This window comes from Engraulis encrasicolus, chromosome 21, assembly GCF_034702125.1.
Source record: "Engraulis encrasicolus isolate BLACKSEA-1 chromosome 21, IST_EnEncr_1.0, whole genome shotgun sequence".
NCBI lineage: Eukaryota > Metazoa > Chordata > Actinopteri > Clupeiformes > Engraulidae > Engraulis > Engraulis encrasicolus.
The window spans coordinates 18,096,900-18,124,839 of record NC_085877.1 but is presented as its reverse complement, the minus strand read 5'-3'; the positions used below and the strand labels follow the sequence as shown (position 1 = coordinate 18,124,839).

The 27,940-nt window shown below is 41.7% G+C and overlaps 3 protein-coding genes and 2 long non-coding RNA genes across 6 annotated transcripts; 3 read left to right on the top strand and 2 right to left on the bottom strand.

The window, feature by feature from the left end:
• Positions 1–656: 656 nt before the first annotated feature.
• emc4 (ER membrane protein complex subunit 4) lies at positions 657–24,167 on the bottom strand. Of its 2 annotated transcripts, none has more exons than XM_063186319.1 (6): positions 24,055–24,167; positions 22,709–22,841; positions 18,896–19,004; positions 17,970–18,123; positions 1,580–1,740; positions 657–969 (listed from the first exon to the last, which is right to left on the bottom strand). In XM_063186319.1, the coding sequence occupies exons 2-6, from the start codon at positions 22,810–22,812 to the stop codon at positions 934–936; spliced, it is 564 nt and encodes a 187-aa protein (XP_063042389.1). In that variant the 5' UTR covers positions 22,813–22,841; positions 24,055–24,167; the 3' UTR covers positions 657–933. The 2 variants fall into 2 exon arrangements, with proteins under 2 accessions (XP_063042389.1, XP_063042390.1); XM_063186320.1 differs by having other exon boundaries at positions 22,709–22,837; positions 24,055–24,153.
• On the top strand, positions 8,274–8,788 carry LOC134437596 (microsomal triglyceride transfer protein-like). The gene has a single exon (XM_063187074.1). It carries the CDS (start codon positions 8,346–8,348, stop codon positions 8,742–8,744), a length of 399 nt encoding a protein of 132 aa, XP_063043144.1. The 5' UTR covers positions 8,274–8,345; the 3' UTR covers positions 8,745–8,788.
• LOC134437595 (microsomal triglyceride transfer protein-like) lies at positions 8,908–17,122 on the top strand. Its single transcript, XM_063187073.1, has 6 exons — positions 8,908–9,128; positions 9,703–9,860; positions 11,365–11,641; positions 12,375–13,019; positions 14,995–15,222; positions 16,332–17,122. The coding sequence occupies exons 1-6, from the start codon at positions 9,057–9,059 to the stop codon at positions 16,806–16,808; spliced, it is 1,857 nt and encodes a 618-aa protein (XP_063043143.1). The 5' UTR covers positions 8,908–9,056; the 3' UTR covers positions 16,809–17,122.
• A 258-nt stretch (positions 24,168–24,425) lies between the features above and the next one.
• Positions 24,426–25,301, top strand: LOC134437594 (uncharacterized). Its single transcript, XR_010032438.1, has 2 exons — positions 24,426–24,486; positions 25,168–25,301. It is a non-coding gene; the product is annotated as an uncharacterized LOC134437594 (long non-coding RNA).
• An 889-nt stretch (positions 25,302–26,190) lies between these two features.
• On the bottom strand, positions 26,191–27,937 carry LOC134437593 (uncharacterized). Its single transcript, XR_010032437.1, has 2 exons — positions 27,473–27,937; positions 26,191–26,855 (listed from the first exon to the last, which is right to left on the bottom strand). It is a non-coding gene; the product is annotated as an uncharacterized LOC134437593 (long non-coding RNA).
• Positions 27,938–27,940: the final 3 nt, after the last annotated feature.

Sequence of the window (27,940 nt, the reverse complement as noted above, 5' to 3'; positions counted from 1 at the left end):
CCCCGTTTCTCGAAAGCACAGTTGATAACCAGTTATCAACTTAGTAGGTTGCCAATGGGAAATCACATTACTTGGTTAGCCGAGGAACACAGCCTTAAAGGACCAGTTCAGTCAATTTCAATATGCTGTTGTATTGCTCATGCTACCCTCGACTTGTCAGTACCCGGTGATGCCACATTTTTCGGCTAAGCCCTTTCCGAGATATGAGCTATTCTAATGGGGGCAGCTTTTGTTTACATTTTTTTTACTATTAACATAGGCCTACTCCAAATATTTTCCCATAAGGTACTGCTGCTTGCTAGTTGTCTGCTGATGTTGTATAACCTTTCGGATGTTTTTGGGAATAAATAAAAATGTTTTTATGAAATGTAAACAAAGAGCTGCCCCCATTACAATGACCAAGATCTCGGAAAAGGCTGAAGAAGAAGAAAAAAAAACCTCAGGTACTGACAAGTCCAGGGTAGTGTGAGCATTACAACTGCATGTTGAAATTGACCAAACTGGTCCTTTAACTCGTTGGCTGATAACTCTTTAAAAAGACAGGATGTGAATTTTAAGATAAAGCTAACTGTTGCAATGCAATTAAAAGTGCTGACAGTAACAATTATGAAATGCTTGACACGTGGATGAAAAATAAGGCACGAGGAACATTTTTTTTGTGAAAACAGTACAAGCCTCTTTATATGACATCGGCAATCAGAGAAATATTCAAGAACACATAAGGGATGTAAAGTAGACACAGGTGAAAAATATAAATTATATAGCAGAAAAGCATTAGCATAATTATAACATATAGCAGAAAAGCATTAGCATAATTATTTCAATAGTTTTCAAATGTACTGCAGGTGTGTGTGTGTGTGTGTGTGTGTGTGTGCGCTCACGTGTTTGCGCAAATATCTAATAAGTGGATGTATGTAAAATCGTCATCCATCTTCATAACACCATTCCTCCTCCCATAATTTCCAGTCGCTATCAGAGAGAGAGAGAGAGAGAGAGAGAGAGAGAGAGAGAGAGAGAGAGAGAGAGAGAGAGAGAAAAAACAAAAACGTGATTAGAGGGCAGGTAAGTCCAATGCAAGTTTCCCAATAAACAACATAATGACAAAAAAATACATACATGCATACATACATACATACATACATACACAATAATACATACATAGAGGGGTTAGGCAAAATAATGGAAACACCTGTAATTTTAGAGTGGAAAGTTTAATGGCTCAAGTGGACCAGCCTGTTGGCCACATTGCACCAGTAATGTGAAGTGTGAAGATTCAATTAGCAGGGTAAGAGCAGTTTTGCTCAAAAATTTGCCATGCACACAACATTATGGGTGACATATCAGAGTTCAAAAAGGAGAAATTCTTGGTGCGCGTGTAACTGTTGCATCTTTCACTGAGACAAGAAGTCTTTGTGATGTATTAAGAGGCACAGTATCCAGGGTAATGTCTGCATACCACAAACAAGGATGAACCATATCCCACAGGATTAACTGTGGACGCAAGAGGAAGCTTCCCACTATAAAATGACAGGTGTTTCCATTATTTTGTCCAATCCCTGTGCAACACAACATTACTTACCTGGGGAGGTTCTATGAAGGCTAGCCAATCAGATGAGTGTGTTGGCAAGAGGCCCATTGATTGACACTTGTAGATAGCCAATGCAGCGCCAAGGAGGTTTCCCACAAGGTAGGTGAGACCCTGCAGCCACTGCTGGCTAGAACTCTCCAGCAGTTTAAAGGCTATGAGAGAGAGAGATAGAGAGAGAGAGAGAGAGAGAGAGAGAGAGAGAGAGAGAGAGAGAGAGAGAGAGAGAGAGAGAGATGAGTTAAATATTCAAATCGAAATGAAGATAATATAATCAAGATCGAACAAGGATGTTGAGCTTTTAATGAAATAAAATGTGATCTAAAAATATATATATTTATATTTCAGTTTGTAAGCCATTTTAAATGAAAAAGTTAAAAGGTTCTCTCAAGATAGTATTTAATGCTCTTAGAAAACTTGGGATTGTGATAGAAAAATGGAGACAGAGATGAAGACAGAGAAATTCCTACCTCCAAACTGCCCATCTTTTACTAAATCCCATTGCCCTTAACGGCTGCACCATCACCATTAATCAGCAACACAATCTGATGAAGTCACTGTGATACAACATGCCCTTTTTATTTATTTATTTATTTGAATTATAAAATTACAAAAATACAGTAGCCTTACACCCTGTGCTTTATTCAGTTGTTACCGTCATAGCTTGGGTTCCAGTGATTGTAATGTAAAATTAAAAGTAGTCTACATTTTGATCTTATTTTCATAATTTATGCCACCCAGTCGCAAATTGAATCTTTTTCATTTACTACCACCATCCATTTCTAAATGTTCATTATGGCTTGGACATTTTTGAGTTTCATCCACAAAAACATCTTCTCCATGTACATCCACCATTTTGAATTACTAGCGAGATCATAGACATCTTGACTGCAAAACCTATTTTGGTCAACCCAGACCAATACTAATGAAAAACAGATCAAACTTGTAAATGTACAGCATACATCTTAGAAAAGTGTATTGTAGGGGTAGTCGCGTGAGAATCGGAATTCTCACACGGTACGCACCACGTAATGTAATTGAGTTGCGTTAATGTATGGGAAGCTGCGTGTGGATTTACTCCTCATGCGGCTATACCAGGAATTGAAGGTAAAATCTCAGGTCAAATTAATTAAAAGGTCAAATTAATTAAAATGTAATTTAAGGACCGTCTCATAAAATCCTTGGCCAAGGACCGTCTCATAAAATCCTTGGATTATCAATCACAATATTCAACAATAAATTGCTAAACACAGAATTAATAATAAGTTTTGTACTGGGGTTACTCAGCGGCTCACAGTGAACAGTAAGGCCTATTCTCTGTGATCAGCTGGGGTACACAAGCACAAAAGTTGATCTGAAGGCAAAGTTCTAATAATAGGTTGGTTGGGTGTACAAAGTAACAAGGACAACAAAATGCAATCAAATGATTTACTTTTATTAACTACTAGGTAATCTAATAAAATGCATTACATTCAAAGTCGGTTAAATGGAATAATAACAAAAATAAGGCACAATAATATAAAACAAGAAAGAAAATAAAAGAGGGGTAAAGAAAGAAAAGGGGAACAGGCTTTCAGCCTGTGTGTGTGTGTGTGTGTGTAGCAGGGGTCTGGTTGCTAGGCTACCACGTGTGTGTGGTTGGCTAAGCTAGCATTAGCTACAGAAAGCATAGACAATGGAAAGGCTACTGATAAGTAGCTGCTTAACAAAGGCCTAATGTCGATTAGGCAGGGCCCAAAGGGTCCACAACAATGTCTGGGTTTCTGTAATAAATGCACACAATTCCGAGTGGAATAGAGAGAGAAATGAAAGGGGATGAGAGAGTAGTGCTCAGTGGGAGGAACTCGCACTGATTACTATGTGTGGGTCTGTTGCTGGGCAACAATGGCGTCCTCTCGGCTAGGTTAACGTTAGCATCAGAACCGGGAACAATAGGGATAGCTAGCAGCTATGTAACAAGTAAACCGTGTGGTTTCAGGCGCTTCAAGTCCCTTAGTGGACGCGCGAATGTATCAAAGGGTTCTGGAATTAACGATAACAAGTCCGAGCAGAACAGGGAGAGAAAGAAAACGAAATAAAAGAAATAACAAGTGGGAGACGTTGCCGTCTACGCAGCCATTACGAGTTGTAAAACTACAGGAAGTGGGGTTTCAGCGTGCTTGTGTAGGCGCTGCAAGTCCAACTTGGCTAATGGCTAACTTGCAGAGCGCTCCGAGCAGAGTTGGCTATTCAGAGAATGGTTTACTACAGATTATGCACTCAAAGTGTATAAAAGAGTACCGACTGCTCGGAGGGTTCTGAGAATCAAGTATTTCGAAAGGGAGAGAGTGAAAGAACGAGAGAGAGAGGGAGAGAGAAGGGAAAGAGAGATGGAACTCTAGTGGCTATGCGTGTCTGTGTAACAGTGACGTGCAGTGAAGGGTATGGTAGGGTAGGCAGTAAATATAGAATATATATCTATTTATATATATATATATTAACGGTGGGTTCGGTCCTCCCCCAGAAAAAAATGTATTTCTTAGATGCAATTTCCTGCATTTTAACCAAATCTGGAGAGTCACTATCAGCTAAAAACTTTTACAAATGTGTGTGTGTGTGTGTGTGTGTGTGTGTGTGTGTGTGTGTGTGTGTGTGTGTGTGTGTGAGAGAGAGAGAGGGGGGCCTTATGCCACAAGGTATGGTTTGAATAGGCAAATAGGCCTATTCACATAAACATGCTGATATTTTCTTTAATGTGCAACAAATTAGTAGGCCTATGTTTCTCTAAATACTGTAAATATAAAGTAGGCTATAAGATGCCATCAGTGCTTAACCACCACAGCTCTAATAACTAAATAAGTAAATAGGCTACACTATTTAGACATTTGGACATTGTCAGTAGACCTAAATCTGAAACAATAAGTGAAAACATAATTTCAATTTCTTGAAAAGGCCAGCTACAATTATTTGTTTTGCCAAATTGCCAAATTAGCTCCAGGACCCATACTTTGTACACCTTTAAGGACCTGTAGGCCTACATTTTACAATAATAATTTAGAAAGCTACAACATTTTGGGGGAAAAGCTTTAACTTTTGGCTTTAGCAGTTGATTTTGTTGCTCTTCTGTTTATTCTGTTGCAAATGCCAGGGCGTTTCACATGGATGGAGGGTGGCACAGTGTAGCCTACTTTTGAAGATAAAATGTCTAGTTCACCAACTGTGAATCACACCATAGCATGTGAGGGGGAAACGATTTACATTTAGCAATAAACCAACCTAGGTAACAGCTCCTGCCTCACTGCCGCGTTTTGTGCTGATAATCAAACACTCACAGACAAGAAGGAAAGTAGGCAAGGGGGCGGGTTGCTTGCAAACATGACCCGTGCATTCAGACAGTATCGAGTAAACCAACGAAACCACTTCTGAGACTCATCCTTGTGCGTGATAGTATTCTCAAACACTTCAGCTACGGTTGTGCAAGGTGTTTCAAATAAAGTCAATTTGTGAGTGCGGAAGCACTCCGAGAAACCATCCCCAGTCAATCGTCCTGTTCCACGTTGATCTCAACTCGCACACACCGCGCACTTCAAAAGAACGCAGCTGCACTTGCTAACAGGCTCCACACAACTCACGCATTGCGTAGTCATCATCATAATAAATTAGGGAAATGGAGTCATGTCGTACGCTCAAAAAAACAATCTCGCGTCGATAATAACACACACACGGTCTATTCATGTCCACCACCGCACAACCAATCTTCAATGTCAACACCCTGACAAACGGTGACAACAAAAGGCACCACGAACAAACTTGAGCATGTTCATGTTAAAAGGCTACCGCAGCATAATAATTAGATGAATCTTACCTTAAAGCAGAATCACAAGTAGGCTGTGTTTTTCATGCAAGCTAGTTCCATTAAAAGCCCGGGGTGGTTGACATGATGAAGACATTTTGTCCCAGTGCAAACTACTTGAAGCTGCTACCCATCTGATGTTGAATATTTCCACAATGCAGCGATTGCAAACGGCTCAGCTGTCTGTCACTTTAACCGTCTTTCTTGCTACTTCTCGGCATTTTTAAAAAAAAAATAAAGACAAAAAGCCAAAGACTGCCATGTTTTCTTTCCGATACGGCTAGAGATTTGAACAAGCCTTGCCTTGCTAGTTGTTGCTATCATAGCTGCCTGTAGGGCAGAAATTGGCTACTACCTGAATTGTAACAATTTTTCATTTTGGGCGCTGTGATTGGCTCACATACTCCCGCCACAGAGTAAAGGCTCTGCTTTTAGTCCCATTGACAAGCTATGTGACAACTTAATACGCATGCGCAAACTTGTACATTGACAGCATTGAAGGCAGGGTAGGCAGAGGAAAAGCTGCCTTACCGGGCTGCCTGGCTGGCATTCGAAAGCTCTGCTTTCAGCCTGTCTCTGCTACCAGCCGGGACTGCGCGTTGCCACGGCAACCTGCCCAAGCCTGAGCGCTTTGCTTCGTGCGATTACTTAGGTTTTTGATCGTTGTCCTGTGTATACTGTACTTTAAACAGCTCATAATTTATGCTGAATCAATGTTATTGTTGTGTAGGCCTATGTGAACTCTGAAGAATATTTTTTTAAACACGTGTTAGTTTTTATTTTTAAGACATTTATCCCAGGGTAGGCACTGCCTACCCTGCCTACCCTGACCGCACGTCTCTGCTGTGTAAACAAATGGTTAGCGTTGCGTTGCTAACCTAGGGCTTTCTATGGCCAGTTACAACCAAAGGCGCAGCGTGTGTATTTATGGACTAGTCGGCGAAACGGCCGCGCTATGACGGTCCTCGGAGAGTTCAGAATATTGATGGTTAAATCAATACTTGAACTATTCCGTGCGAACGACACAAGCGGGGTCGCTAGGCTTAGTAGCCAGTAATACAGAATGGGTTAGCAGAGGGGAACCTAAGCTAAGAGGAAGGATAGACAAAGAAGCAGGAGAAATGCAAATAAACATGTGCACATGAAAAATAACTCAAGTCATAGTTCAAAACACATCTATCTCAGTACATAAGCTATGCCCAGTGCCTACTGTGTGAGATGAAGAGGAGGGTCCAGTTTCCAAAGGCGCGGTACGTCCGTCTGGAAATGGGGATTGCAGTCCACGTTTCTCTCGTCCTCGAGAGTTTGGGGCTGCAAAAGTCTTTGTTGTTGCGGCTTCGAGATTCTTCGGTTGAATCCCAAATGCAAGAAGTTTGTTCCACGGAGGCGTGCGTGGATATTTCTCGCAGTGAACTCGCCTTTAGTTCACAGTGTCCGGATGAAAGTCTTAAGATGTGACCAGGCAAGATCTTAGACTTGAAGTGAGGAATTCTTTGCAAAGTGTGTGTAAGATGAACTCAGCAGTCTATGTTTGTTATTCGGCCAGATATCAAACAATACTTTTGTCCAAATGTTGCGCAAGTTACTCTATACGTCTCGCCCGACCAGCAGCCAAAACTAGAGTGAGGAACAAAGGACCCTTGGGAAACACTTAGGTGTTGCCCAGGTGATTGTGAGGCGGGGCTTTGGTCACGGTGCCTCCTAAAGGAGGAGGGCTGAGAACAACATGGCAGGGACCCTGGGCCAGCCATTTGGTGGTCAGAGGGGAAGTAACTCTTTTACTAATGATTATTGATGACCTTCGTCTCAATCATCATCAGTTTGAGTCACATGATTCTCATAACTTTGTCATGAGCTTCTCTGCGTAGAGAAGTGGCAGGAATTGTACCTACAGTATACTGCAGCTAAAAAGTAACGAAAGTTGTCTATTATACATATACAGGACATTTGTCGACACGATCCTTGTGTGTGCCTCATTTCTGTTCAGCATACATTTTGGAAATAAACTACAAAAATTACACACTGGGCCTTAAAGCATCTAGCTGCTAGATTCTAGCATGAAAACAGGCGTCACCACTGTGGCAAAAAAGCAGCTCATGTTCATGTCAGGCAGGACATTTTTGCGAGCAAAAATTCTACATGACAGAATCTAAAGAAAAAGCTCGTTAATCAAGAAATAATGGGTTGGTAGATTGATTGATTTGATCAGTGAATGTGTGAAATGTTGCGGTTGGTCCTTATAAGAAGGAGGGAGCTTATCTCCCTCACCACACTTGACTTTTAAGAGAGTATCGAAACTCAGCAAGGGGCCAGTGAATGACTAGTGGTGGAATTCAGGGTCAATAGAATTGAAGCAGTCTTTAGAGGTTTATTTTAATTTTTAAACGTTTTTTTTTTTTTTTTTTAATTACATTTTTTTAATTACATTTACGTTTTGCGGTTTTCTTCTGTCTTCAAGTTGGGCACCTGCGTCCGGGCTACACCGTCTGAGTACTTGGGCTATTTTGTAAAATCTAAACCATGCAACTGTACCGCATGGTTGCTAGTCTCCTGTTCCTCTCGCTATCCTTCCTTGCTTTAGCAGATGGCACCTCCCCAGCCCCAGCAGCCTCAGCAGCCCCAGCGCCAGGCCCTCGCCTGGACAACCGCAAGCTGTATTGCTTCAACTACACCACCGCCTTCCACCTGGACCGCGCTCAAGGCTCGCGTCTCGGTGCCACAGGCCTCAACATCTCCAGCTCCGTAGACATCAACCTGGTGTGGAGGAACCCCGACAATGAAGATGAACAGCTTCTACAGGCGGCCATCTCAAACGTACACATCGCGAATGGAGTTTCGCAACGCTCCTACAAACGCAACATTTTTAAAGGCGCCTCTGCTGAGAGTGTTCTTGGACAGACAAAACTGGCAGCACTGCAGACCCCGTTTATGGTGTACTGGAAGATGGGGAAGGTGAGGAGTCTCTTCTCCACCAAGGGAGAGCCTACGACCATCAGGAATCTGAAGAGAGGTCTAGCCAGCATGCTCATGGTGCAGCTTAGGGGCGGAATGATGCTTGAGGCTGACGTTTCCGGCAAGTGTGTCGTTGACTACAAGGTTACGAAGGGGAATCAGGTGACCCGAATTAAAAACCTGTACACCTGCAAAACCACAGAGACTGGCGGCTTCACCACTCACAGTCCGGTGCTGGGCGTTACCAGTCAGTCAAGCTCAGTCACCTCCATTACTCTGGAGAATAACTTCATCAAGTCAGCCTTGGCTGAAGAGACGCACACCCTGTCTGTCAACGTTCGCCATTCCATGTCCGCACGCATTATGTCCAGGTGAGGAGCATGTTTTCCTGTCATCTGTGCTATTTTTTTAGGAGTTTTTAATGTCTTCATACGTGGATTGTGGAGAAGTGAAATGCAAGACAATTATTTGTGCAAACAGTAAATTAAGTATTATCGAATCTTGTGTAACCCACAATGTCAGAGATTCACTCTTCACGTGTATAAACTATTGACTGAGATTTCTTTTTAAATAGCTGATAACATTTTGCATCCCAAACACCATTTCAGGCAAACACTGACACTTGACACTACCGAGGCTGGACCAGAGGAGCTGGCTGGGAAGGATGCAGCAGGAGTTGTGAAATCAATGGACAGGAATTTGATTTCAGTAGGCATCGTGGCCCAGAAAGTCAAGAGCAGCTGCACAAAATGTCCTAAGGTAAGTATTCCAGATAAAATACAGCTTAAAAAGCAATATATTTATTTTATTATATATGTATATATAATTTTACGTTTGTGCTTTGCACATTGTTTTATGCTTTCCAAAGTTAGGTGAAAAGAAACTGTTCTTGATCAAGGCATTCCATAAAGTTAAAAAAGTCTTTGCTAATAATGACTTGGGGACAGAGGACTAAAATTAACCATGCATAGCGCCTTGGGCCTTCTTCAGGACATGCCTTTTTTGCTCTACTTTCTTGAAACAATTGTTATATCATTGTTTTATATATATATATATGTTTGTAGCTGATGAAATTAAAGCAGAGAAAATAGCCTAAAAAGCCTTGATAGGTACACTTTAATTTTACTTTTACTTTGCTTATGTTTTATTAAATTATTTAATTATTTTTAATTATGCATTTTTTTTACAATATTGTTTAATGTTTTCCCCCTAGTTGGAGTGCCTATGTCCATGTAGGACATTTTCATTTAGAGTGCCTTAGTCAGATATTTTTTTTTCTCATTTTTGAACCTGTCCCCCCCCCCCCCAAACACACACAAACTTTTGTTCGTAGCTGATGGATGTTTGGCGGAATGTGAAGAGGGATCTGGAGCCAGGGAATTTGTCTAAAGCCACTGCCCCTCGCAGCTTCATCACCCTCATCCAAAGCCTGAGGAAAGCCAGCACTGCAGACATCCTGAAGGTGTTGGCCAACTGCAGCAAGACATCCCTGTAAGTTTGAGCCATTGTTGACCCCTTGAAGTGCAGAAAATCGCACTTGCACAAGCTCAGTCTGATTGGGGTCATTCCACGCCAAATCAACAGGAGCCCGCGCACTTAGGTCTCAAAAAATTCTGAAAATATTACTGAGTGTACCCATGGTACTTTGAGGCCGAAACAGAGCACAGCCAAAACTCCAGTACAATTTGTATCATCTTTGATTGAATGCTATGACGATGCAGGATCATACAGACCAAAACTGTTTTGCAACAAACTATTCCTATCTATGTACCAGCATGCCAAATTTGAGCTTCCTACATGGTTTAGTTATTGAGCAATGGGCTTGTGAACTTCGACAAAAAAAAGAGTGTGAACAAAATGGGCACCCCCCCTCCCCCAGTAAAATTGGCTGTAACACGGAGAGTAGACATCTTACATTCAAATAAATTTACAGTGTTTCTCTTAAGTACCATGGGTACACTTGGTAATATTTTCAGAATTTTTTGAGACCTATGTGCGCGGGCTCCTGTTGATTTGGCGTGGAATGACCCATTGTTATTTATTCAGCCACCATGTCCACAGCCATCATGAGTGAGATTGAGTTTCCGAGTGTGATTTTCCCCACTTTAAAGGGACATTCCACCGGTGGAGACATGAATATGTATTGAAAGTGGGTCATATATGTAGTAGAATTGTAGCATAAAATTCTAATTTGGTGCCTTCTTGGCCGAGAAAAGACAGAGAATGACTTTTTAAGTGCTTGTGGATGTGACAACAATCCCATAATGCATTGCAATACTCAAGTTCCACAGGCCACACCCAGGCAGCTCTGCCAGTGCCTTAATGGAGCCTCAATGCCAGTGATGTCAAAAGCACTGGCACACTGATCTGTGATAGGTCTGTCAGCGCATTAGGTCCAACCCCCTATGGGCGGGGTTGAAAGGGTGGGAAAAAGGCTTGTAATCTCATCAGAAATCCACCTCTCTAACACTTCCTCCTACAAAGATGCAAAATGACAATTTTTACATCATTGTAGGAGAAAGTGTTAAGAGGTGAATACGTATTTCTCCTGTCTCGGGGAATTGAGAGAATGTTGCACGACCATTCACAAGTATGACTGGGTGTCTAGCAATGGAAGGCCTAATGCAAATGGGTGGAGTGTCCCTTTAAGTTGACCCATGCTCAAAGTTTTTTTTTTTTATGTTAGGAGTTGAGTGCGGCAATCACTGCTACCATTGACTTCTTGACCCTGTGGCCTCTAAAAAGTGTTAGTTCTTTTCGGCTCACGTGTTATTTTCATTGTGCTATTTAAACTTGTGGTTAATAAAAGTCATAATAGTTTTAATAGCTTACATTACTTAATGTCCTCTTGTCCTACACTTTAATGTTTGTCCTGTCAAGTCTACACATAGGGCACTAAGAAAAGTAATCTCGATTCTTTTGCATGTTCAGTAACATGTGGAGACATTAACAAGTCTGACGAGATCTCTGACCTCTGACCTCTATCCTCATCCAGGCCTCAGCTAGTGGATGCAGTTACATCTGCTCAAACGCCAGCGTCTCTGGAGGCCATCTTGGAATTTCTGGACTTCTCCAAGAAAGAAGGACTGGTTCTTCAGGAGCGTTTCCTGTATGCTTGTGGCTTTGCCTCTCACCCAAATGAGAAGATGCTACAGTCTCTTCTGGATATTTCAAATGGGAAGATCGGCAGCACTGACATCAAGGAGTCTGTGGTGATCATTATGGGCGCTTTGGTCAGAAAGCTTTGTCTGAAAGGAGGATGTGAACTACCGGTAAGTTTCAAGGCTATTTTTTAATTTAAAATATGAAATTAGTAAAACAAAAATATTCATATAATATATATTAATATATAATATCTCTGTCGGAGATATATTTGGTGGATTCTCTTGTTGGATACCGTTTCCTCAGTTTCTGTTTGGTTGTCTCCTGCGTTCTTCCTTCATAAATCACAAAGCATAGACTTGCATGTAATGCGAGAGATTTACATGTCAAACACTCACATGTCACAAAATGTCAGGATTGCAGAATGTACCTTTTGTTTACAGTTATGTTTAAAGGTGCACTCTGTAGGATGGTGGTCAGAGTACGTTTTGCAACTATGCTGCTCATTGTACCTGTGCTACTTATTCCCAAATTCGATCTTTTCATTAATGTTTACTTATTCACTCATTTTCACTAATATGACTAGCTAAAAATGACTATTTCTTGAAATTCATGGACAACAGAGAAGACAGACCTTTTCATCTATGAAAAGTGCAATTGTACCGGTCACAATGAATACTTAGAACTTGATGGTGGTGGTAAATATTAATGAGAAAGTTAACATTTGTGAATGGACAGCATACATTCTTAAAATAAACTACTAAAATATTACATAGCGCACTTCCATGCCTGATGTGGAATAAAGAATTCACCTTTTGTTTACCGTTTTGAGCTATTTAGTTAAGACTCCTGTCTCCTGTGATTGATGGCATGGTTGGGTTTTTTTGTTTGTTTGTTTTTTAGACCGTAGAACGTGTGAAGAAGATGCTCCTGGACGGTGTAGAGCGCGCTCGGCAGGAGGCTGAGGTCCAGGTGTACCTGCTGGCCCTGAAAAACGCTGTGCTACCCGAGGCCATCCCACTGCTGACCAGATACGCAGAGTCTGCAAAGGGAGCCTTTAGCACCATTGCCATCACCGCCTTGCAAAGATACGACACTGCCCTAATATCCAAAGAGGTCAAGCTTGCCCTCAGCCGCGTCTACCACCAGAACCGGCGGATTTACGAGAAGAACATCAGGGTGGCTGCGGCCGACGTCATCCTTGGCAGTAAGCCAACATACGTGGAAGTCCAGAACCTCTTGCTGTCTATTGGTCACCTCCCACGAGAAATGAATAAGTACATGGTCATGAAGGTCGAGGACATCCTCCGCTTTGAAATGCCTGCCAGCGGCATCGTTCGTCAGGTCATGAGGGACATGATTTCTCACAACTACGACCGATTTGCCAAGATGGGGTCGTCGTCTTCTTATTCTGGCTACACGGCAAGGACCTCCGATGTCACGTCCACCTACAGTCTGGACATCCTGTATTCCGGTTCCGGAATCCTGAGGAGGAGCAACATGAATATCTTTGCCCTGAGCAACAGCGCCCTCCTCCATGGCCTTCAGGTACTGCACTCTTTCAGGATAGTGTCAATAGACCAATAGCATTACATTACGGTATGTATATACAGTGAGGAGAATAAGTATTTGATCCCTTGCTGATTTTGTTGGTTTGCCCACTAATAAAGACATGATCAGTCTTTAATGTTAATGATAATGTGTATTCTAATATGGAGAGACAGAATATCAAAAAGAAAATCCAGAAATTAACTCTAAAGAATATATAATAATTGATTTATATTTAATTGAGGGAAATAAGTATTTGATCCCCTGCCAAATATTAAGAGTTCTGATCCCGCAGATCAAATGGCACTTCCAATCAACTTGTTCACTGAATTGAACACACCTGTTAATAGTAACCTGCACAAAAGACACATTGAATCTGCAGAATCAGTCCATAGAATCAGTCAATCAATCAAACTAAACTCGCCAACATGGGACAGACCAAAAAGCTGTCAAAGGATGTCAGGGACAAGATTTTAGAACTCAACAAGGCTGAAATGGGCTCCTGGATATTAAAGAGCAAACTGTTGGTGCATTTCTTCCCAATTTTAGGACATACAAAATGATCATCAATCATCAATGTTAGGCCTGTCTCTGGTTCCATACAAGATTTGACCTTGTGGGAATTTAATTACCAGAAAAAAGGGGATAAAGCACCTTAAAACTGTATAGGAGGAGCTAGGAAATTATGTCAAGGCAGCTGGGACCTCAATCACTAAGAAAACTATTGGAAACACTTAATACCAAAGCGGATTAAAATCCTGCTGTGCATGTATGGCTTCAGAAGGAACCTGTTCAGGCTCACCTGAGGTTTGCCAATGAACATCAAACTGAATAAGGATATGATTGGGAGGTGCTGGAATCAGATGACACCAAAATCAAACTGTTTGGCATTAACACAACTCAATGTGTTTGGAGGATGAGAAATGCTGCCTATGATCCCAAGAACAACACCTTCTCCAACATCATAAATGAAAGTGGTAACATTATGTTTTGAGGTTGTTTGTCTGGCCAAGACACAGGACAACTTCACATCGTCAAGAAATGGATGGAGGGAGACATGTAAACGTACAATGCTGCATGCCACCCTCTTTCCCACCACCACTAGACTGAAGGTGGGTCATGGATTGGCCTCCCAATATGATAATAATCCATACCATACAGCCCAAGCAACGAAAGAGTAGCTCAAGTAGAAGCACATTAAAGTCATGAAGTGGCCTAGACAGTTTCCAAACATTGACCCTATAATAATCCTGTGAAGGGAACAGAAGCTCCCATTTGGCAAGCTAGTCATACAACTTAAGTCATTTAGAGATGATCTGCAAAGAAAAGTGGACACAAATCCTTTCTAATATATCCACAAACATTGTCATTTACTGAAAGAAATGTCTGACCTCTAAATGAGAAAACAAGGGCTTTGCCACCAAGTATTTTGTCTTCTTTGACTAGAGGGGTCAAATACTTATTTTCCTCAATGGAATACAAATCAATTAAAATATATTCTTCAAAGTTATTTTCTGGATTTTCTTTTTGATATTCTGTCTCTCCATATTAGAATACATTTTATCATTAATATTATAGAATGATCATGTCTTTATTAGTGGGCAAACCAACAAAATCAGCAAGGGATCAAATACTTATTCTCCTCACTGTAACTCATACCTATATAAAGTAGATCATATGTTGCGGACTGTAGAACCATGCTTTGGGCACAGAGTACATTTTGCAGTAGGAGTTTTAAGACAAAACACAATGAGTGTTCAATTTGACACACTTTGACCGAAATAAATAATACATGATGATAAATAAATACAAGAATTGCATTTGAGAGTGCAGCTTTTCTCTAAACAATTGAATTATCAATGAGGTTTCTACGTTATGAAATATTTCAGTGCAGTATGTTCTGTTCAATGCTATACTGTTCATTGCTTTTTCGTGACCTTCATCCAGTCACGGGTATGATCTCATCTACACACAGGTCGCTATTGAGGCCCAGGGTATGGAGTCTTTGATAAGAGCCACTCCTGACGAGGGCGAGGAGAAACTGGAGGCGTTTGCCGGCATGTCCGCCCTCCTATTTGACGTCCAGCTCCGACCTGTGACCTTCTTCAAGGGCTACAATGACCTCATGTCCAAAATCTTCTCCGTGTCCGCAGACCCCATCAGTGTGGTGAGGGGCCTGATCCTTCTGACAGATCACTCTCAGGTGATTTCTGATTTTCATGTTTCGATTTAAGGTTGTGTTTCTCAAAAGCGTAGCTGCTAGCTTGTCGCCCTGTCTCACTCTCTCCACCCCCGCTTCTTTCCCGTCCAATCTTCACTGTTCTGTCGTAGAAAAGATGTGGAAGCCCAGAATAATAAAAAAAAGTTCTTTCACTCCATGCAGCAATTGGGGTTGTGAAAGACTGACTGAAACACCTAGGCTAGAGATGCACCAGATCCTGATTTTTAGGTAACTGCCGGATACCGGATCCACTGCTTAAGATCCTGCCGGATCCGGATCCTGTGAAAAACCCTATTATCCTGCCGGGTCCGGAACCGGATCTTAGATCCTGTACATCTCTATTTTTTTTATGTACCAGTATTCCGAAAGCATTCACCTTTTCTCTTGTGTGGCTCTTTGTGTCACCAAGGTCAATAAGGTTAAAGTGCACCATCGCTTCAGTATTACACTGATGTTAACACGAAGATGGCATTCTCCATATAAACAGAAAACTTAAATATTTTGTCTCCTAAATGTTAAAGCTTGTCCTCCATTTCCTGTGAGCAGGGCTCTAAATTAACTTTCATCTCCAGCCAAAATGTCTAGTATAGTGTTTCTCAACGGGGGCAGTACAGCCCCCCAGGCGCCGTTTAGGGAGCCTTAGGGGGGCGTTGAGAAGGATACAGTTGAGAGGGGGGGCGGTGCTTTGTTGTCATTGGGGGCATTAGTCCATTACATTTTTAATACTACGGGGGGTTTTAACAGGCTTGTGATGAAGCCAAGGGGGCGTTGGGAGGCTTAGGATGAGGTCCAGGGGGCGTTTGTTCAAAAAAGGTTGAGAACCACTGGTCTATTAGATTGTTTATCTTACTAAGTGGCCAAAGTGGCTCATAAGTTGGTCTTTTCTACCAGCCAAACTGAAATTTCACCAGCATTTAACCGGTTGACTGGTGATCATTTAGATCCCTGCCTGTGTGTACAATCTGTATTCCGATACACTACACCATTCTCCTTAAGTGCCTCTTTCTGTCTTCAGCCATAAGCAACAGGACAGGACGGAAGGAGCAAGTTTGAAATCCACCCTTCATCTTTTTCCCTCCTTCTGCCTACAGGTCATCCAGCTGCAGTCCGGGCTGAGAGCCAGCGCGGAGTTCCAGGGAGGCCTGGCCATCGACATCTCCGGGGGCATGGAGGTCAGCCTCTGGTACCGCGAGTCCAAGACCAGCATCAACAACAGGGGAGCGCTGGTGGTGGTCGGCAACATGACCGTGGACGTCGCAGACTCCGCAGCCAGCGCTGGGATGGAGGTGAGTTTCGAGACGGAGGCGTCTCTGGACTTCATCACCACGGTCCAGTTCGCCGACTACCCCTTCAACGTGTGCATGCAGATGGAAAAGGCCACCTTCCCTTTCAGAGAGACTGTCACCAGGTACGAGAGGCTGCGGCTGCCTAAGGGAAAGGAGTTCCTCTCTCGTCGCGTCCGGAGCCAGCTGGTACCCGGATCGGAATTCCCGCTGCACCAGGCCAACTCTGACATGTGCAACCGTATCCATGGAGATGGAGATGAAGATGGAGATAGCGATTGGTGAAGAAGGGGCTCGGGAAGCGGAGGGCTTTGGGTACGGAGCGGAAGCAATGCCCAGGGAACAAACTCGATTTTTTTAGAGAGTTTAAGACTTTTGTAAATTGTGGACACACGAGATGTGTTTACGGTTTGTGCAACATTGCGGTATATTGGAATGATCTCAGCACGTTTTGAATGTCCACACATATAGTATTTATTTTTCATCAAGATGCCATCTTACTTTTATAGCCGCTCATGAAATGTTAACATGGCTCAGACTATTAAATCTGCTGTACCATATATTTTGTGACTTTGCTCAGTGGTACAAATAAAAACGAAAACTAAAACGAAAAAATCAACACCTGCTTCTCAAGCTTTGTAAACCTTTATACTACAAGGATCTGTAGTGAGAGTTCTCACTTGCAGACATGGACAAGAGGACTGGGCTGGACCTCTAGTCAAACTAAAAATAAGCATCAGTAAGAGAGGTCAAAGGTGAATTGACTGTCACTCACTGGACATGAGTACTTGAATGAGCGTCTTATGATTAATCTAATCAGTAATCTAACCTAACGAGTCACTCACTGGCAAAGACAGACATGAGGCCCTGGGTCTGTGTTGCCAGACGTACAATTATTACATTTGTACCATATTTTTTCCTCTGAATGCTCAAAAACACATGGTGTACGATCATTTCAGAGCCTTCAGTCAGTTCATTTAGTTGCCTTGAAACAACCATTTGGTTCGCGTACCATAATTTCAAAAATAGATCTTTTTTTGGACGGTAGTTCAACATTTTCCACCTGGTAACACTGCTCTGGATGAGACTTAAATCCACCTAATCCAGCAGAACAAATTAATATGTCTAAAGGCGTTCTGTGAAAGACTCACTGGCAGAGATGGACATGAGCACTTGAATCCTAGTCTCTAGTCTAGTGTGATGTTTAGAGTTTAAACTAACGTTTAGAGTTTAAAAGAGATTAGTAGTAAAAGAGTCAGAAGGCCCTGCACGAGTCTCTCGTTTAAGTATCTAATAGAAAAGATTAATAAGTTCAAAAGAGGAAAGGGGGGTTGACATCCACTGCTCTAGTCTAAGTATCTAAATAGAACAGGTTAATGACATTAAAAGAGTTAAATGAGATTTTAAATTAATATGTTTAGGAGCGTTTGAAAGTAAATTACTCACTGGCAGAGATGGCCATGAGTGCCTGTATGGGCCTCCAAGCCATCATGCAGACCATCATGATGGGGAAGATGGAGATGGTGTTGCCCGACATGTACATGATGAACAGGTTCATGGGGATCTGCTTCAGGGGGCCCAGGGCCACGTCCCAGCACCTCTACAATTGGGGGGGGGGGAGAGAGAGAGAGAGAGAGAGAGAGAGAGAGAGAGAGAGAGAGAGAGAGAGAGAGAGAGAGAGAGAGAGAGAGAGAGAGAGAGAGTCCATTAGAGGAGCGCAGTCCTGGAATACACTGCCAGCTCATATCAGACTGTGTGACAACATCAACACCTTCAAAGTTACTTAAGATCTCCTTTTATGCAATAACATATCAGATGTAATAATATTTTTATAGTGTATTTAACTAAGTACCAATGATCTGGATTAGCAAGACTTTACACACAATTATAATTGGTTTATTTCAAAGAAAGTAAAAAGCTGTTCAATCCAGCAAGGTTCAGGTCAGGCAGTTGAAAACTGAAAATAAAGTCCGCAATACCAAAGTCTTGTTTCTCTGATTTTAATATTGTGATGCTAGATACGTCACCATATTAAATTAAGAGAAACGAGAGCCCAGTGCTGCAGACTTTATTTTCTGTTTTTATTTTTGAAACAGATGTGCATGTTTTTGTCTTTGTTAAAGGGGTCCGCGATGTTTCAGCACTAGCACACGTCAGGGCGGTGCAACGAGAGTCAGTGCCACTATAGTATGGATTTTTTGACTGTTTGGTATGAATATACTTCTTAGATAGTCTACTAAAAACAATCATAGCATATCAGCATATCAACCACCAATTACTAATTAATTAATATGGGCATTAAATTCCATTACTCCACCTGAAGTCTAAGCCCAAAAAAATGTATTTCACCTAAAATCAGGTCAGGTACTTACCTTCTCCACCAGGTTCCGGTCGGTCTCCTGGACGCTAGTGTCTGGCACAGGCTTGTCCGAGTAGCCGATGGGGTACATCACATCCCCCTGGCCACCTTGACGGTCACGACTGCATACAGAGAAACAGCCATAACAACAAAGACAGTGGGCATCAGAATCACACTTACTAGGCACACATGTTTTGGACCATATCGTCCTTTTTATACACATTTTTTTCGTCATCAACCTCTATGGACATGAACACCTATTGGATTTAAGCATTCCAGGTCATGGATATACAGTGCCCTCCATAATTATTGGCACCCCTGGTTGAGATGTGTTAAAAGCCTTAAAATAAATTCAGTGTTTATTGCAGAAGAATACTGTCACACTGAAAATTTTAGGAAAATGTAGCCTTCAACTCAAATGAATTGTAGGAAAATAAAAAAAATCCCTGACTAAAAAATAATTATTTTTCATTAAATCACCTGTTCCACAATTATTGGCACCCTTAACAATTCCCAGGAAATAAATATAATTGAAGCATTTCTGTCATTTCTACAGTAGTTTCCAAAGTTTATCAGAGTATGTAGGAACATTTAATTAGTAATTCATCACTTCCTGTTTCCCTGGGGTATAACTATGACGTGACACCGAGGCCATTTCTCTTATCCACTCTTAAACATGGGAAAGACAAAAGAACACAGCATACAAGTGAGGCAGATGTGCGTCGACCTTCCCAGGTCAGGCAGAGGCTACAAGAAGATTGCCACTCAACTGCAGCTGCCCATATCTACTGTGAGAGGAATAATTAAGAAGTTCAAAACAACTGGAACAGTGGTAAACAAGCCTGGACAAGGACCCAAGTTTATTTTGCCACCACGCACAGTGAGGAGGATGGTAAGAGAAATCAAAATATCTCCAAAGCTCACTGTTACAGAATTACAACAAATGGTAGCATCCTGGGGTCACAAAGTCTCCAAATCAACCATCAGGCGCTGTCTACACGCCAACAAACTGTTTGGGAGGCATGCACGGAGAAAACCTTTCCTCACCCACAATCATAAACGCAAACGTCTGGAGTTCGCCCAGCGGTATTGGGGCTTCAACTGGGACCGTGTGCTTTGGTCAGATGAGACCAAGATTGAGCTTTTTGGCAACAAACACTCTAAGTGGGTCTGGCGTGCCACGAAAGATGCGCATGCTGAAAAGCACCTCATACCCACTGTGAAGTATGGGGGTGGGTCAGTGATGCTGTGGGGCTGTTTCGCTTCCAAAGGCCCTGGGAAGCTTGTTAGGGTGCATGGCATCATGAATGCTTTGAAATACCAGGACATTTTAAATCAAAATCTGTTGCCCTCTGCCAAAAAGCTGAAGATGGGTCGTCACTGGGTCTTTCAGCAAGACAATGACCCTAAACATATGGCCAAATCTACACAGAAATGGTTAACCAGACACAAAATCAAGCTCCTCCCATGGCCATCTCAGTCCCCAGACCTCAACCCCATTGAGAACCTGTGGGCTGAGCTGAAGAGGAGAGTACAGAGGAGAGGACCCAGGTCTCTGGATGATTTAGAGAGATTCTGCAAAGAGGAATGGCTGAAGATCCCTCTTTCTGTCTTTTCCCATCTTGTGAAACATTATAGGAGAAGATTAGGTGCTGTTTTGTTGGCAAAAGGGGGTTGTACAAAATATTAACAACAGGGGTGCTAATAATTGTGACACACATTATTTGATGTCAAATAATTATTTCTTTATGTGGGATTTTTTCCCCACTGAATAAATGCACTTGTATTGAAGGTTGGATTTTTCTCTTTTTTTCCATTAAGGTCCCATATTATTTAGAGAAAAATAATAATAATTGGAAGCTAAAAAACACATCTCAACCAGGGGTGCCAATAATAATGGAGGGCACTGTACCTACCATACGCACAACTCCCGCACCACTCGCGGTGCCCGATAATCTGCAAATTGGAGGATGCAGGGCACCACGGTTTGCAACAAAGTTTGTAAAGTCCGGGCCATTAAATTAAATACCGAAGATGTTAGTCAAACAAATTAATTGGCTTTTACTGATCTGCTCGATAGCCTACACATGGGTGGGAGACGTGACGCCTTGCTTTTTCGTAACATTAGTTAAAAATCTACAAAACTGTTATTTTTCCTCTTAAAAACAAATGTCAATAAAGACGATGTGGTACATTATGTTTCATATTAGTCTTAGATGAGAATAAACATTTTTTTAAGATTTATGTAAAGGTTTATATGTCAAATATCCTGTGGTGTGACTGTAACATTAATGAAACCTGGAATATAATATATATATAAATTAACCAACAGCATTTTGAATAATGTATGAAGCATTTGGCATGATTGCATAAATATTAAGTTGATAATATTAAGATATGTGAATGTGAAAAAAATTCAAGACAGTAATATTAACTACAAGTTCCATTTCGTAACACAAATTGCATCCTGTGGGGTGACATGTATGTCAATGTTGGTGAACGGGCAGCTGCAAGGGTCTTAAAGACAGGCTCCTAACCAGTCAGTACCTCAGCTATTGGAGAGTGGTCTGGAAGTTTAAGGTAGTAGTAGTGTGTGGGGTGGGGGTTAAAAGGAACAATAGTACAAAGAGCATGGGGGATATGTTTGTGCAGAATATTAATAATTTTATTGTATCTTACAGAAATGTCACAGCAAGGATGTCACACCGCAGGCCACATTTTCCCAAAAATGGCAAAAAATTAGGCGAAATTTCACAGACCACTATGAGCTTTATTTTTTTTTCTATTTTTTTTCCAATTTTTACCATCAGTTTTTTTCAGGAATTGGAAAAACTTTTTTTTTTTGCGTTACGCCCTTAAACGTCAACCACCCACATACAGAAGCCAACATTCTTTTTTCAATTCGCCTGCGTCACAAACCTACAAACACCTGACCTGGCAGTGCCACACAAGAACCCCATGTGTTTTAACTGATGTCATTCGTTAATCTCTAAACCAGCTCTCTCCCTCTCCCTCCATTCGCAGACAGTCTACCAGCCAATTTCGAGTTCAAATGCACTAAACAAGGTGTATCTTTCCAACAAGGGGCGTTTTAAAACGAGATGGTCACAATCAGAAAGCAATAGCCTACCTGGCCGCATTGACTGCGGATTTAGAATCAGTTGTGAGTAGGCCAAAATCGGCTGGCCTATGTCATTACAAGTCTAACGTGAGTCCCTTTAGAGATTTTTGATAGCGAGTATAAATTTAGACCGAGAGAGAGACAGACAGAGAGACAGACAGACAGGCAGGTTGTGCCTTCAAAATGTGGAAATAGCCTACTATTATAGGCCTACAAATTCACCTCAGATTCCACTGAAACATATTGGTGCCTAATGGTGGTTAGTCAAGAGATTTGCAACAATATTTATGTAGGTCTATGAGAAAAAAAAAACTATATAGGCCCTACGGTATCTATGTATCTATCTATCCATGTATCCATCTATCTATGTATCTATGTATCCATCTATCTATCTATCTATCTATCTATCTATCTATCTATCAAAAAAATACAGCTTACATGAAAAAATTACAGTTATACAACATGTCTTCATGTCTTTTAAGGAGCACATTAGGACAGCGCAGGGAAGCCCCAGTTTTTACATAGGCCTAAATTACAAAACACAACACGGGCAAATAGGCCCAACGGGCTCTGCACTAGTTAAACATAATGCATAGAACATGCAAAAAAATTGGCTTACGGCATAGCGAGTGCATTGAATACACATACACATGCACATCCCCACTCAATCACTATTCGACATCATGCGGGTGACAGTGGGTTTACCGCGTGTTGCCGAGACTGAGCTCCAGGGCCCACTTCATCCTGCGAGCTCCTGCCCCACCTCGGGTGGACAACGCTCCTCCACCCTGCCCACCTGGAGACGACATGGCCTGGCCTCAGCTGACACACAACCTACCTGAAAAGAGAGGACCAGAGAGAGGAGAGGACACTGTTATATTGTCCTGAATTTCCCCCTGGGGATCAATAAAGTTACTCTACTCTACTCTACTCTACTCTAAACTCAAGATTTAGTAGCAGACTTCAGGTGGTAAAACCAGAGAGGGTTATGTAAACCGGCTGTGGGACAACCAATTAATGCCCATAACCTGGAGACGACATTACCTGGCCTCAGCTGACACACAGCCTGACAAGAGAGGGTCAGAGAGAGGACAGGACACTTTTAGTTATAGTTAGGTCAATGACGTTTTCTTAGTATCAGACGCCAGGTGGTACAACCAGCTAATGCCCATGTCTTAAAAAGTGTGGTAGTAGAAGCTATTTAAAATGGGCCTTCTTTACAACCGAGGCAAGAAATGTCTGATCCAATTCATTTTCAAGACGTGTAAGCTTAAGCCCTCTATGAAATGGTTGTCATGTTAAAGTATAACTTGAATCAAGTTGAGTGATGGGTAAATGTACTCGCAATGAATATACTTCCAAGATAATACAGTAAAAACATAATAAACATATAACAATAGCATCAGCTGTGGCTGCACGACCCTGACATCTGCTAGGCCTACAATAAAAACGACATTTGACCATCCACTTACATTTACAATTTATATGTCAATAATACTTATAAACCGCATGAGGACATAGTCTCAGCTCACACAGTCTGTCTGAAAAAGTGGACCAGAGAAAGGAACAGCAAAAGCCATAACAACATAGGGGAAGGCAAAACTATTCATCAATTACCGTAATTGTATATAGATCTACGCATATTTCAATGAGATCCCCATACAAAAATGTCTAAGGGCAAGGCATCTTTGTTCAAGTGTATCACACAGTGACCGTGTATTGGCTGACACTTAGTAACAGTAAATAGCCTATTCGCCCATATATTAGTCTTGTCAATCGGTGTTTTATTCATGTTGCAAACATGAACATTAAGATGTCACGACGTTATGAATACAGCCACTTTAATGTCATTTGCTCGGCAGAAGCATAATAGCCTAACATGTTGCTAGCTAGCCAAATGACTGGGAAGCGAAAATGTCAGGATCATAACATAGTAGGCCCTATACGTTGTAGCGTATAGTTTCTGCCAACAGTTTAATAGCTGGTAGCTGTTTTTATTCACCAATAGTGTTTTCATTGAGAATTTGTGTGTCAAATAATTAAAGACATACCCCAATCTGTAGGTAAATAGCTACTCGGTGGCTGCTGTCTTCTTCCTGTTGACGCGGAATGATGACGCAGAATTGTCACTTCCTTAGCAGCTTTCTGCGACTTGACGGTCCACGCCATAGATGTGTATCCATGATTTGCATGTGACGTCAAACGTTCTAGTGGACGGCTACTGGACGGCAAGAGTGCCACATTAATGAATGGATTCCTATGGGACTCGCAACGTTTAGTAACTCACAACGTAACTTAGATCGCCGATAAACTAAACACCGTGAACACCCATTGTGCTGTTTGTTACGAAAACAGATAGGGTTACAACCCAGGCGTGACTTTTCACTGGATCTCAAAATAAAACGAGAAAGCTGAGGTGAAACGCGGCAACCAACTGGAAAACCATCAAACTAGCCTACTCAAGTAGCTGGATGAGCACCACGGTAAGTTTCTCATTTGCCATCCTTTGTATCATCATTTGTCTCTTAATTCGTGAACGCTAGTTAATTTAAGTCTAATGTGCGATTTCAGTGGCTTTTTCTGTGAGGTCAATGTAAGATGCTTTCCATGATTAACGTTAATTATCAGCATCATTACGCTATGATGGACGTATGCTAAGATATTGCAGGCTGTAACATAAACACGGAATTCATAAAGCTCTTGGTGAAATAGCAAGGCTATGACGTTCATACTGTTAAGGTTCAAATGTAAAAATAAACCATGTGTACATCTCTAGCGCTGATTTCCCAAGTAGTAGGCCTACTCTCCAGCATGATGCTGTCATGAAATGCCAATCACCTTATCCATGCTGGCCTATTTATAATGACATGCATAGGCCCACCAGTCTCGATGTTGTTGTCACTTTGTTGTGTTGTCATCCAAATTGTCTGCCCTCTGAAATCACACACATCAGAGGCTTAATGGTTTGGGAAGTGGTATTAAGATTGGAGGGTTGCAGGTTCAAATCCCATCCTACACCTCTCCCTTCACCTCCCATCCAGGCTGAAGTAGGCCTATGAGCTAGGCACCAAGCCCCATGCTGCAGGGACAGTTAACAATTCACTGTGAGTAACGAAGTTGCTTTGGATAAGTGTCAGCTAAGTGTTATCTTTCTGTTTCTCCAGATGAGAAGAGCGATGATCTGATGTCATGACACATTGGATGTATGGAAGAGCCAGAGGTCCAGCACACCAAGTCAAGTTTAGCCGATTTCAACCTCTTAATCACACCAACTCAATGTAGTAATCAGTTCATTCAATGGCTCAAATACTTTATTTTTAGACACAAAGTACAAATACATTTCAAGGTTTTGTAGGTGATGGGAGGGGATATCTATTGTGGGGTGGACATGTACAATAGACATGCAAGTACTTATTTATATTAATAAATGGTTATCTGAACTAGGCCTGTAATAGTCAACCCATTGATGCTGGATGCTGTGTACTCGTTGTATTGACCTAGGTGCCTGGAGCGACAGCATTTAGGCATGACATATTGGATTTTTTTTAGATTAAAAATGTGGGTATGTTAGAGCTGAATTAACATGTTCTAATGCAAGAGGATGGTCTTAGCTTTTAAAACTCATATCATGTCTGTATGTGCTTCAGAGACTTATTTAGTTATTTGGGGTTTTTTTTATAGGATGAGGACCCCTTTCTTAAAAGGGGCATAGGCAATTAGCTGGCATTTTGGTGCCGGCTGAAATGGGTTAATATTATTTACATACAGCACTATCCCCATACCAGTATACCCATGTCACCTGAGATATACATTTAGTGGAGACAATATAATTAGTTAGACTAGACTGAAGATTGACAGGCGGTCATGGGTAAGTGGTTAGAGTGTCAGCCTTGTATCCCAAAGGTTGCCGGTTGGACTCCCGACCCACCAGGTTGGTGGGGGGAGTTAAGTAATCAGTGCTCTCCCCCATCCTCCTCCATGACTGAGATACCCTGAGCATGGTACCGCCACAGCTCCCTTGGGGCGCCATTGGGGGCTGCCCCCTTGCACGGGTGAAGCATAAATGCAATTTCGTGCAGTGAACACTTGTGTGCTGTGTCACAATGTCAATGGGAGTTGGAGGGCTTTCACAGAAAATGTTCTACGTTGTTGTATTAGTACAATAAAATAAGCAAGACATGTCTGGATGGACTTCATCATTTCAGTTATTTATTATCACAGCTACTCACCATCAATGACAACCAGGGCTCACCAGCCAACCAGCCAAATGCTGGGAAAATTAAGTTTTGCTGGTAGAAAAGAAAACATACTTGGCACTTTGACCCATTATTTAATGTACCGGTATGTTTGGAGATTAACATACTAGCCATTTTGGCTACTAGTGAATAAAAAAAGTTAATTTAGAGCCCTTCTGAAAACTCCAACAACTGGTACAGGTGATCAGTGCATCAGGGGAGGAATGTAAGGGTAGGCCCGATGGATGAGGGGAACAGCATCACTGATGGTGAGGTCCTGGTGCTGCTGCAAAGCCAAAGAGGAAGAAGCCTCTCTGGACACCTCTTCATGTTGGCTCCCCCATCTAATTAGAAAAAAAGAAAAGACAAACATGCTATTTAAAATGAATCTAGCCATGCATTGTAATGTACTGGTACAGTACTGAATAATTAACTCCCTTGGCAATATTGTCTGAATTAAAATGTGATGTAAAATGTCAGAAAATAACACTCATCCCAACTTACTAGTCATGTATTTACCTGTGCTGCTGGGATGCTATTCTTGGACGTCATCCTGGCCACCATGACTCATGGTTTTAGTTTGGGTGCTGACCACCTGACTGATGAACCTGCAATTACTAAACAATAAAAACAATAAAAGATAAATAACAGGTTTGTTGTGCTTTTCTTTCTCTTGTGAAGGTCATCTTTTCAAATGATTTATTTAATCAAATCAAAATTATTTAATCATGTAACCGACATTCTGTCCTATGTGTTTCTACATGTGCAATGTAATGCAACACCGATTTGAAACATTGAAGTATGTCAAGTCAGCTTTTATTGTCACTTTATTTATGGTCATACAAGAGAAACGACGTTTTCTACCATGCCAGGACATAGACAGGACTGACAATTACAGACAGACAGAAAGTGCAAGACAGGACAGGTAGCAGTGATGGACTGGTAACATAAGTGGTCAATAATAATACAGTACAAATGAACATATTGGACATGTAAACAGAAGATAAGATATATAATTATATTTCACAATAGCCTACATTGTGCAGACGTGGCTAAACAACAATGAAATCCACTTGGATGAAACGAAGCGAGAGAATTCAAGTTAACCTACAAGATACATCTGAGATGAAAAGATATGCTATTCAAAACACCACTTTGCGAAATGCCTGACACAAAATGTACCGTGTGTCTTGTAGCCTAGTACCGGTAAGTTAGGTTAGCAGCATTATCTTACCTGTGCCATGCCACGAAGAAGAGGATGCAGCCGCGGTGCCCAGCCACCAATGAAGAAACGGTGCATAAATGTGCTTATTTTGCCAATGCAGAGGTTTGGTTTAAGTTCACAACTTTACTGAAGAAAATAAACACGGGATAAAAAATATATATATATCGCAGGCAGAGTAAGTTCATGGCTGGAAGCAAGCAACAACTTTCTCTTCTTCTCCCAGTTTGTCGTACCGCCCGTCCCCGTTATGCCATCTAGTGGAGCAGAATACATTTGAATAAATCTATGATTTGAACACATCCACCGTGGCCAACCTAGCCTGATAACGCCAGGTACATATCCCGTTTAAAAAAATACAAGAACTACGTGTTTCTTTGGTATTTTATGGTCAAAGTTGTCTTCGTCTGCATATAATTCCTATGTACGAATGTGTACTTCTGCCGTCCAGCAAAATCGATTACGTAATATTGTGACGTC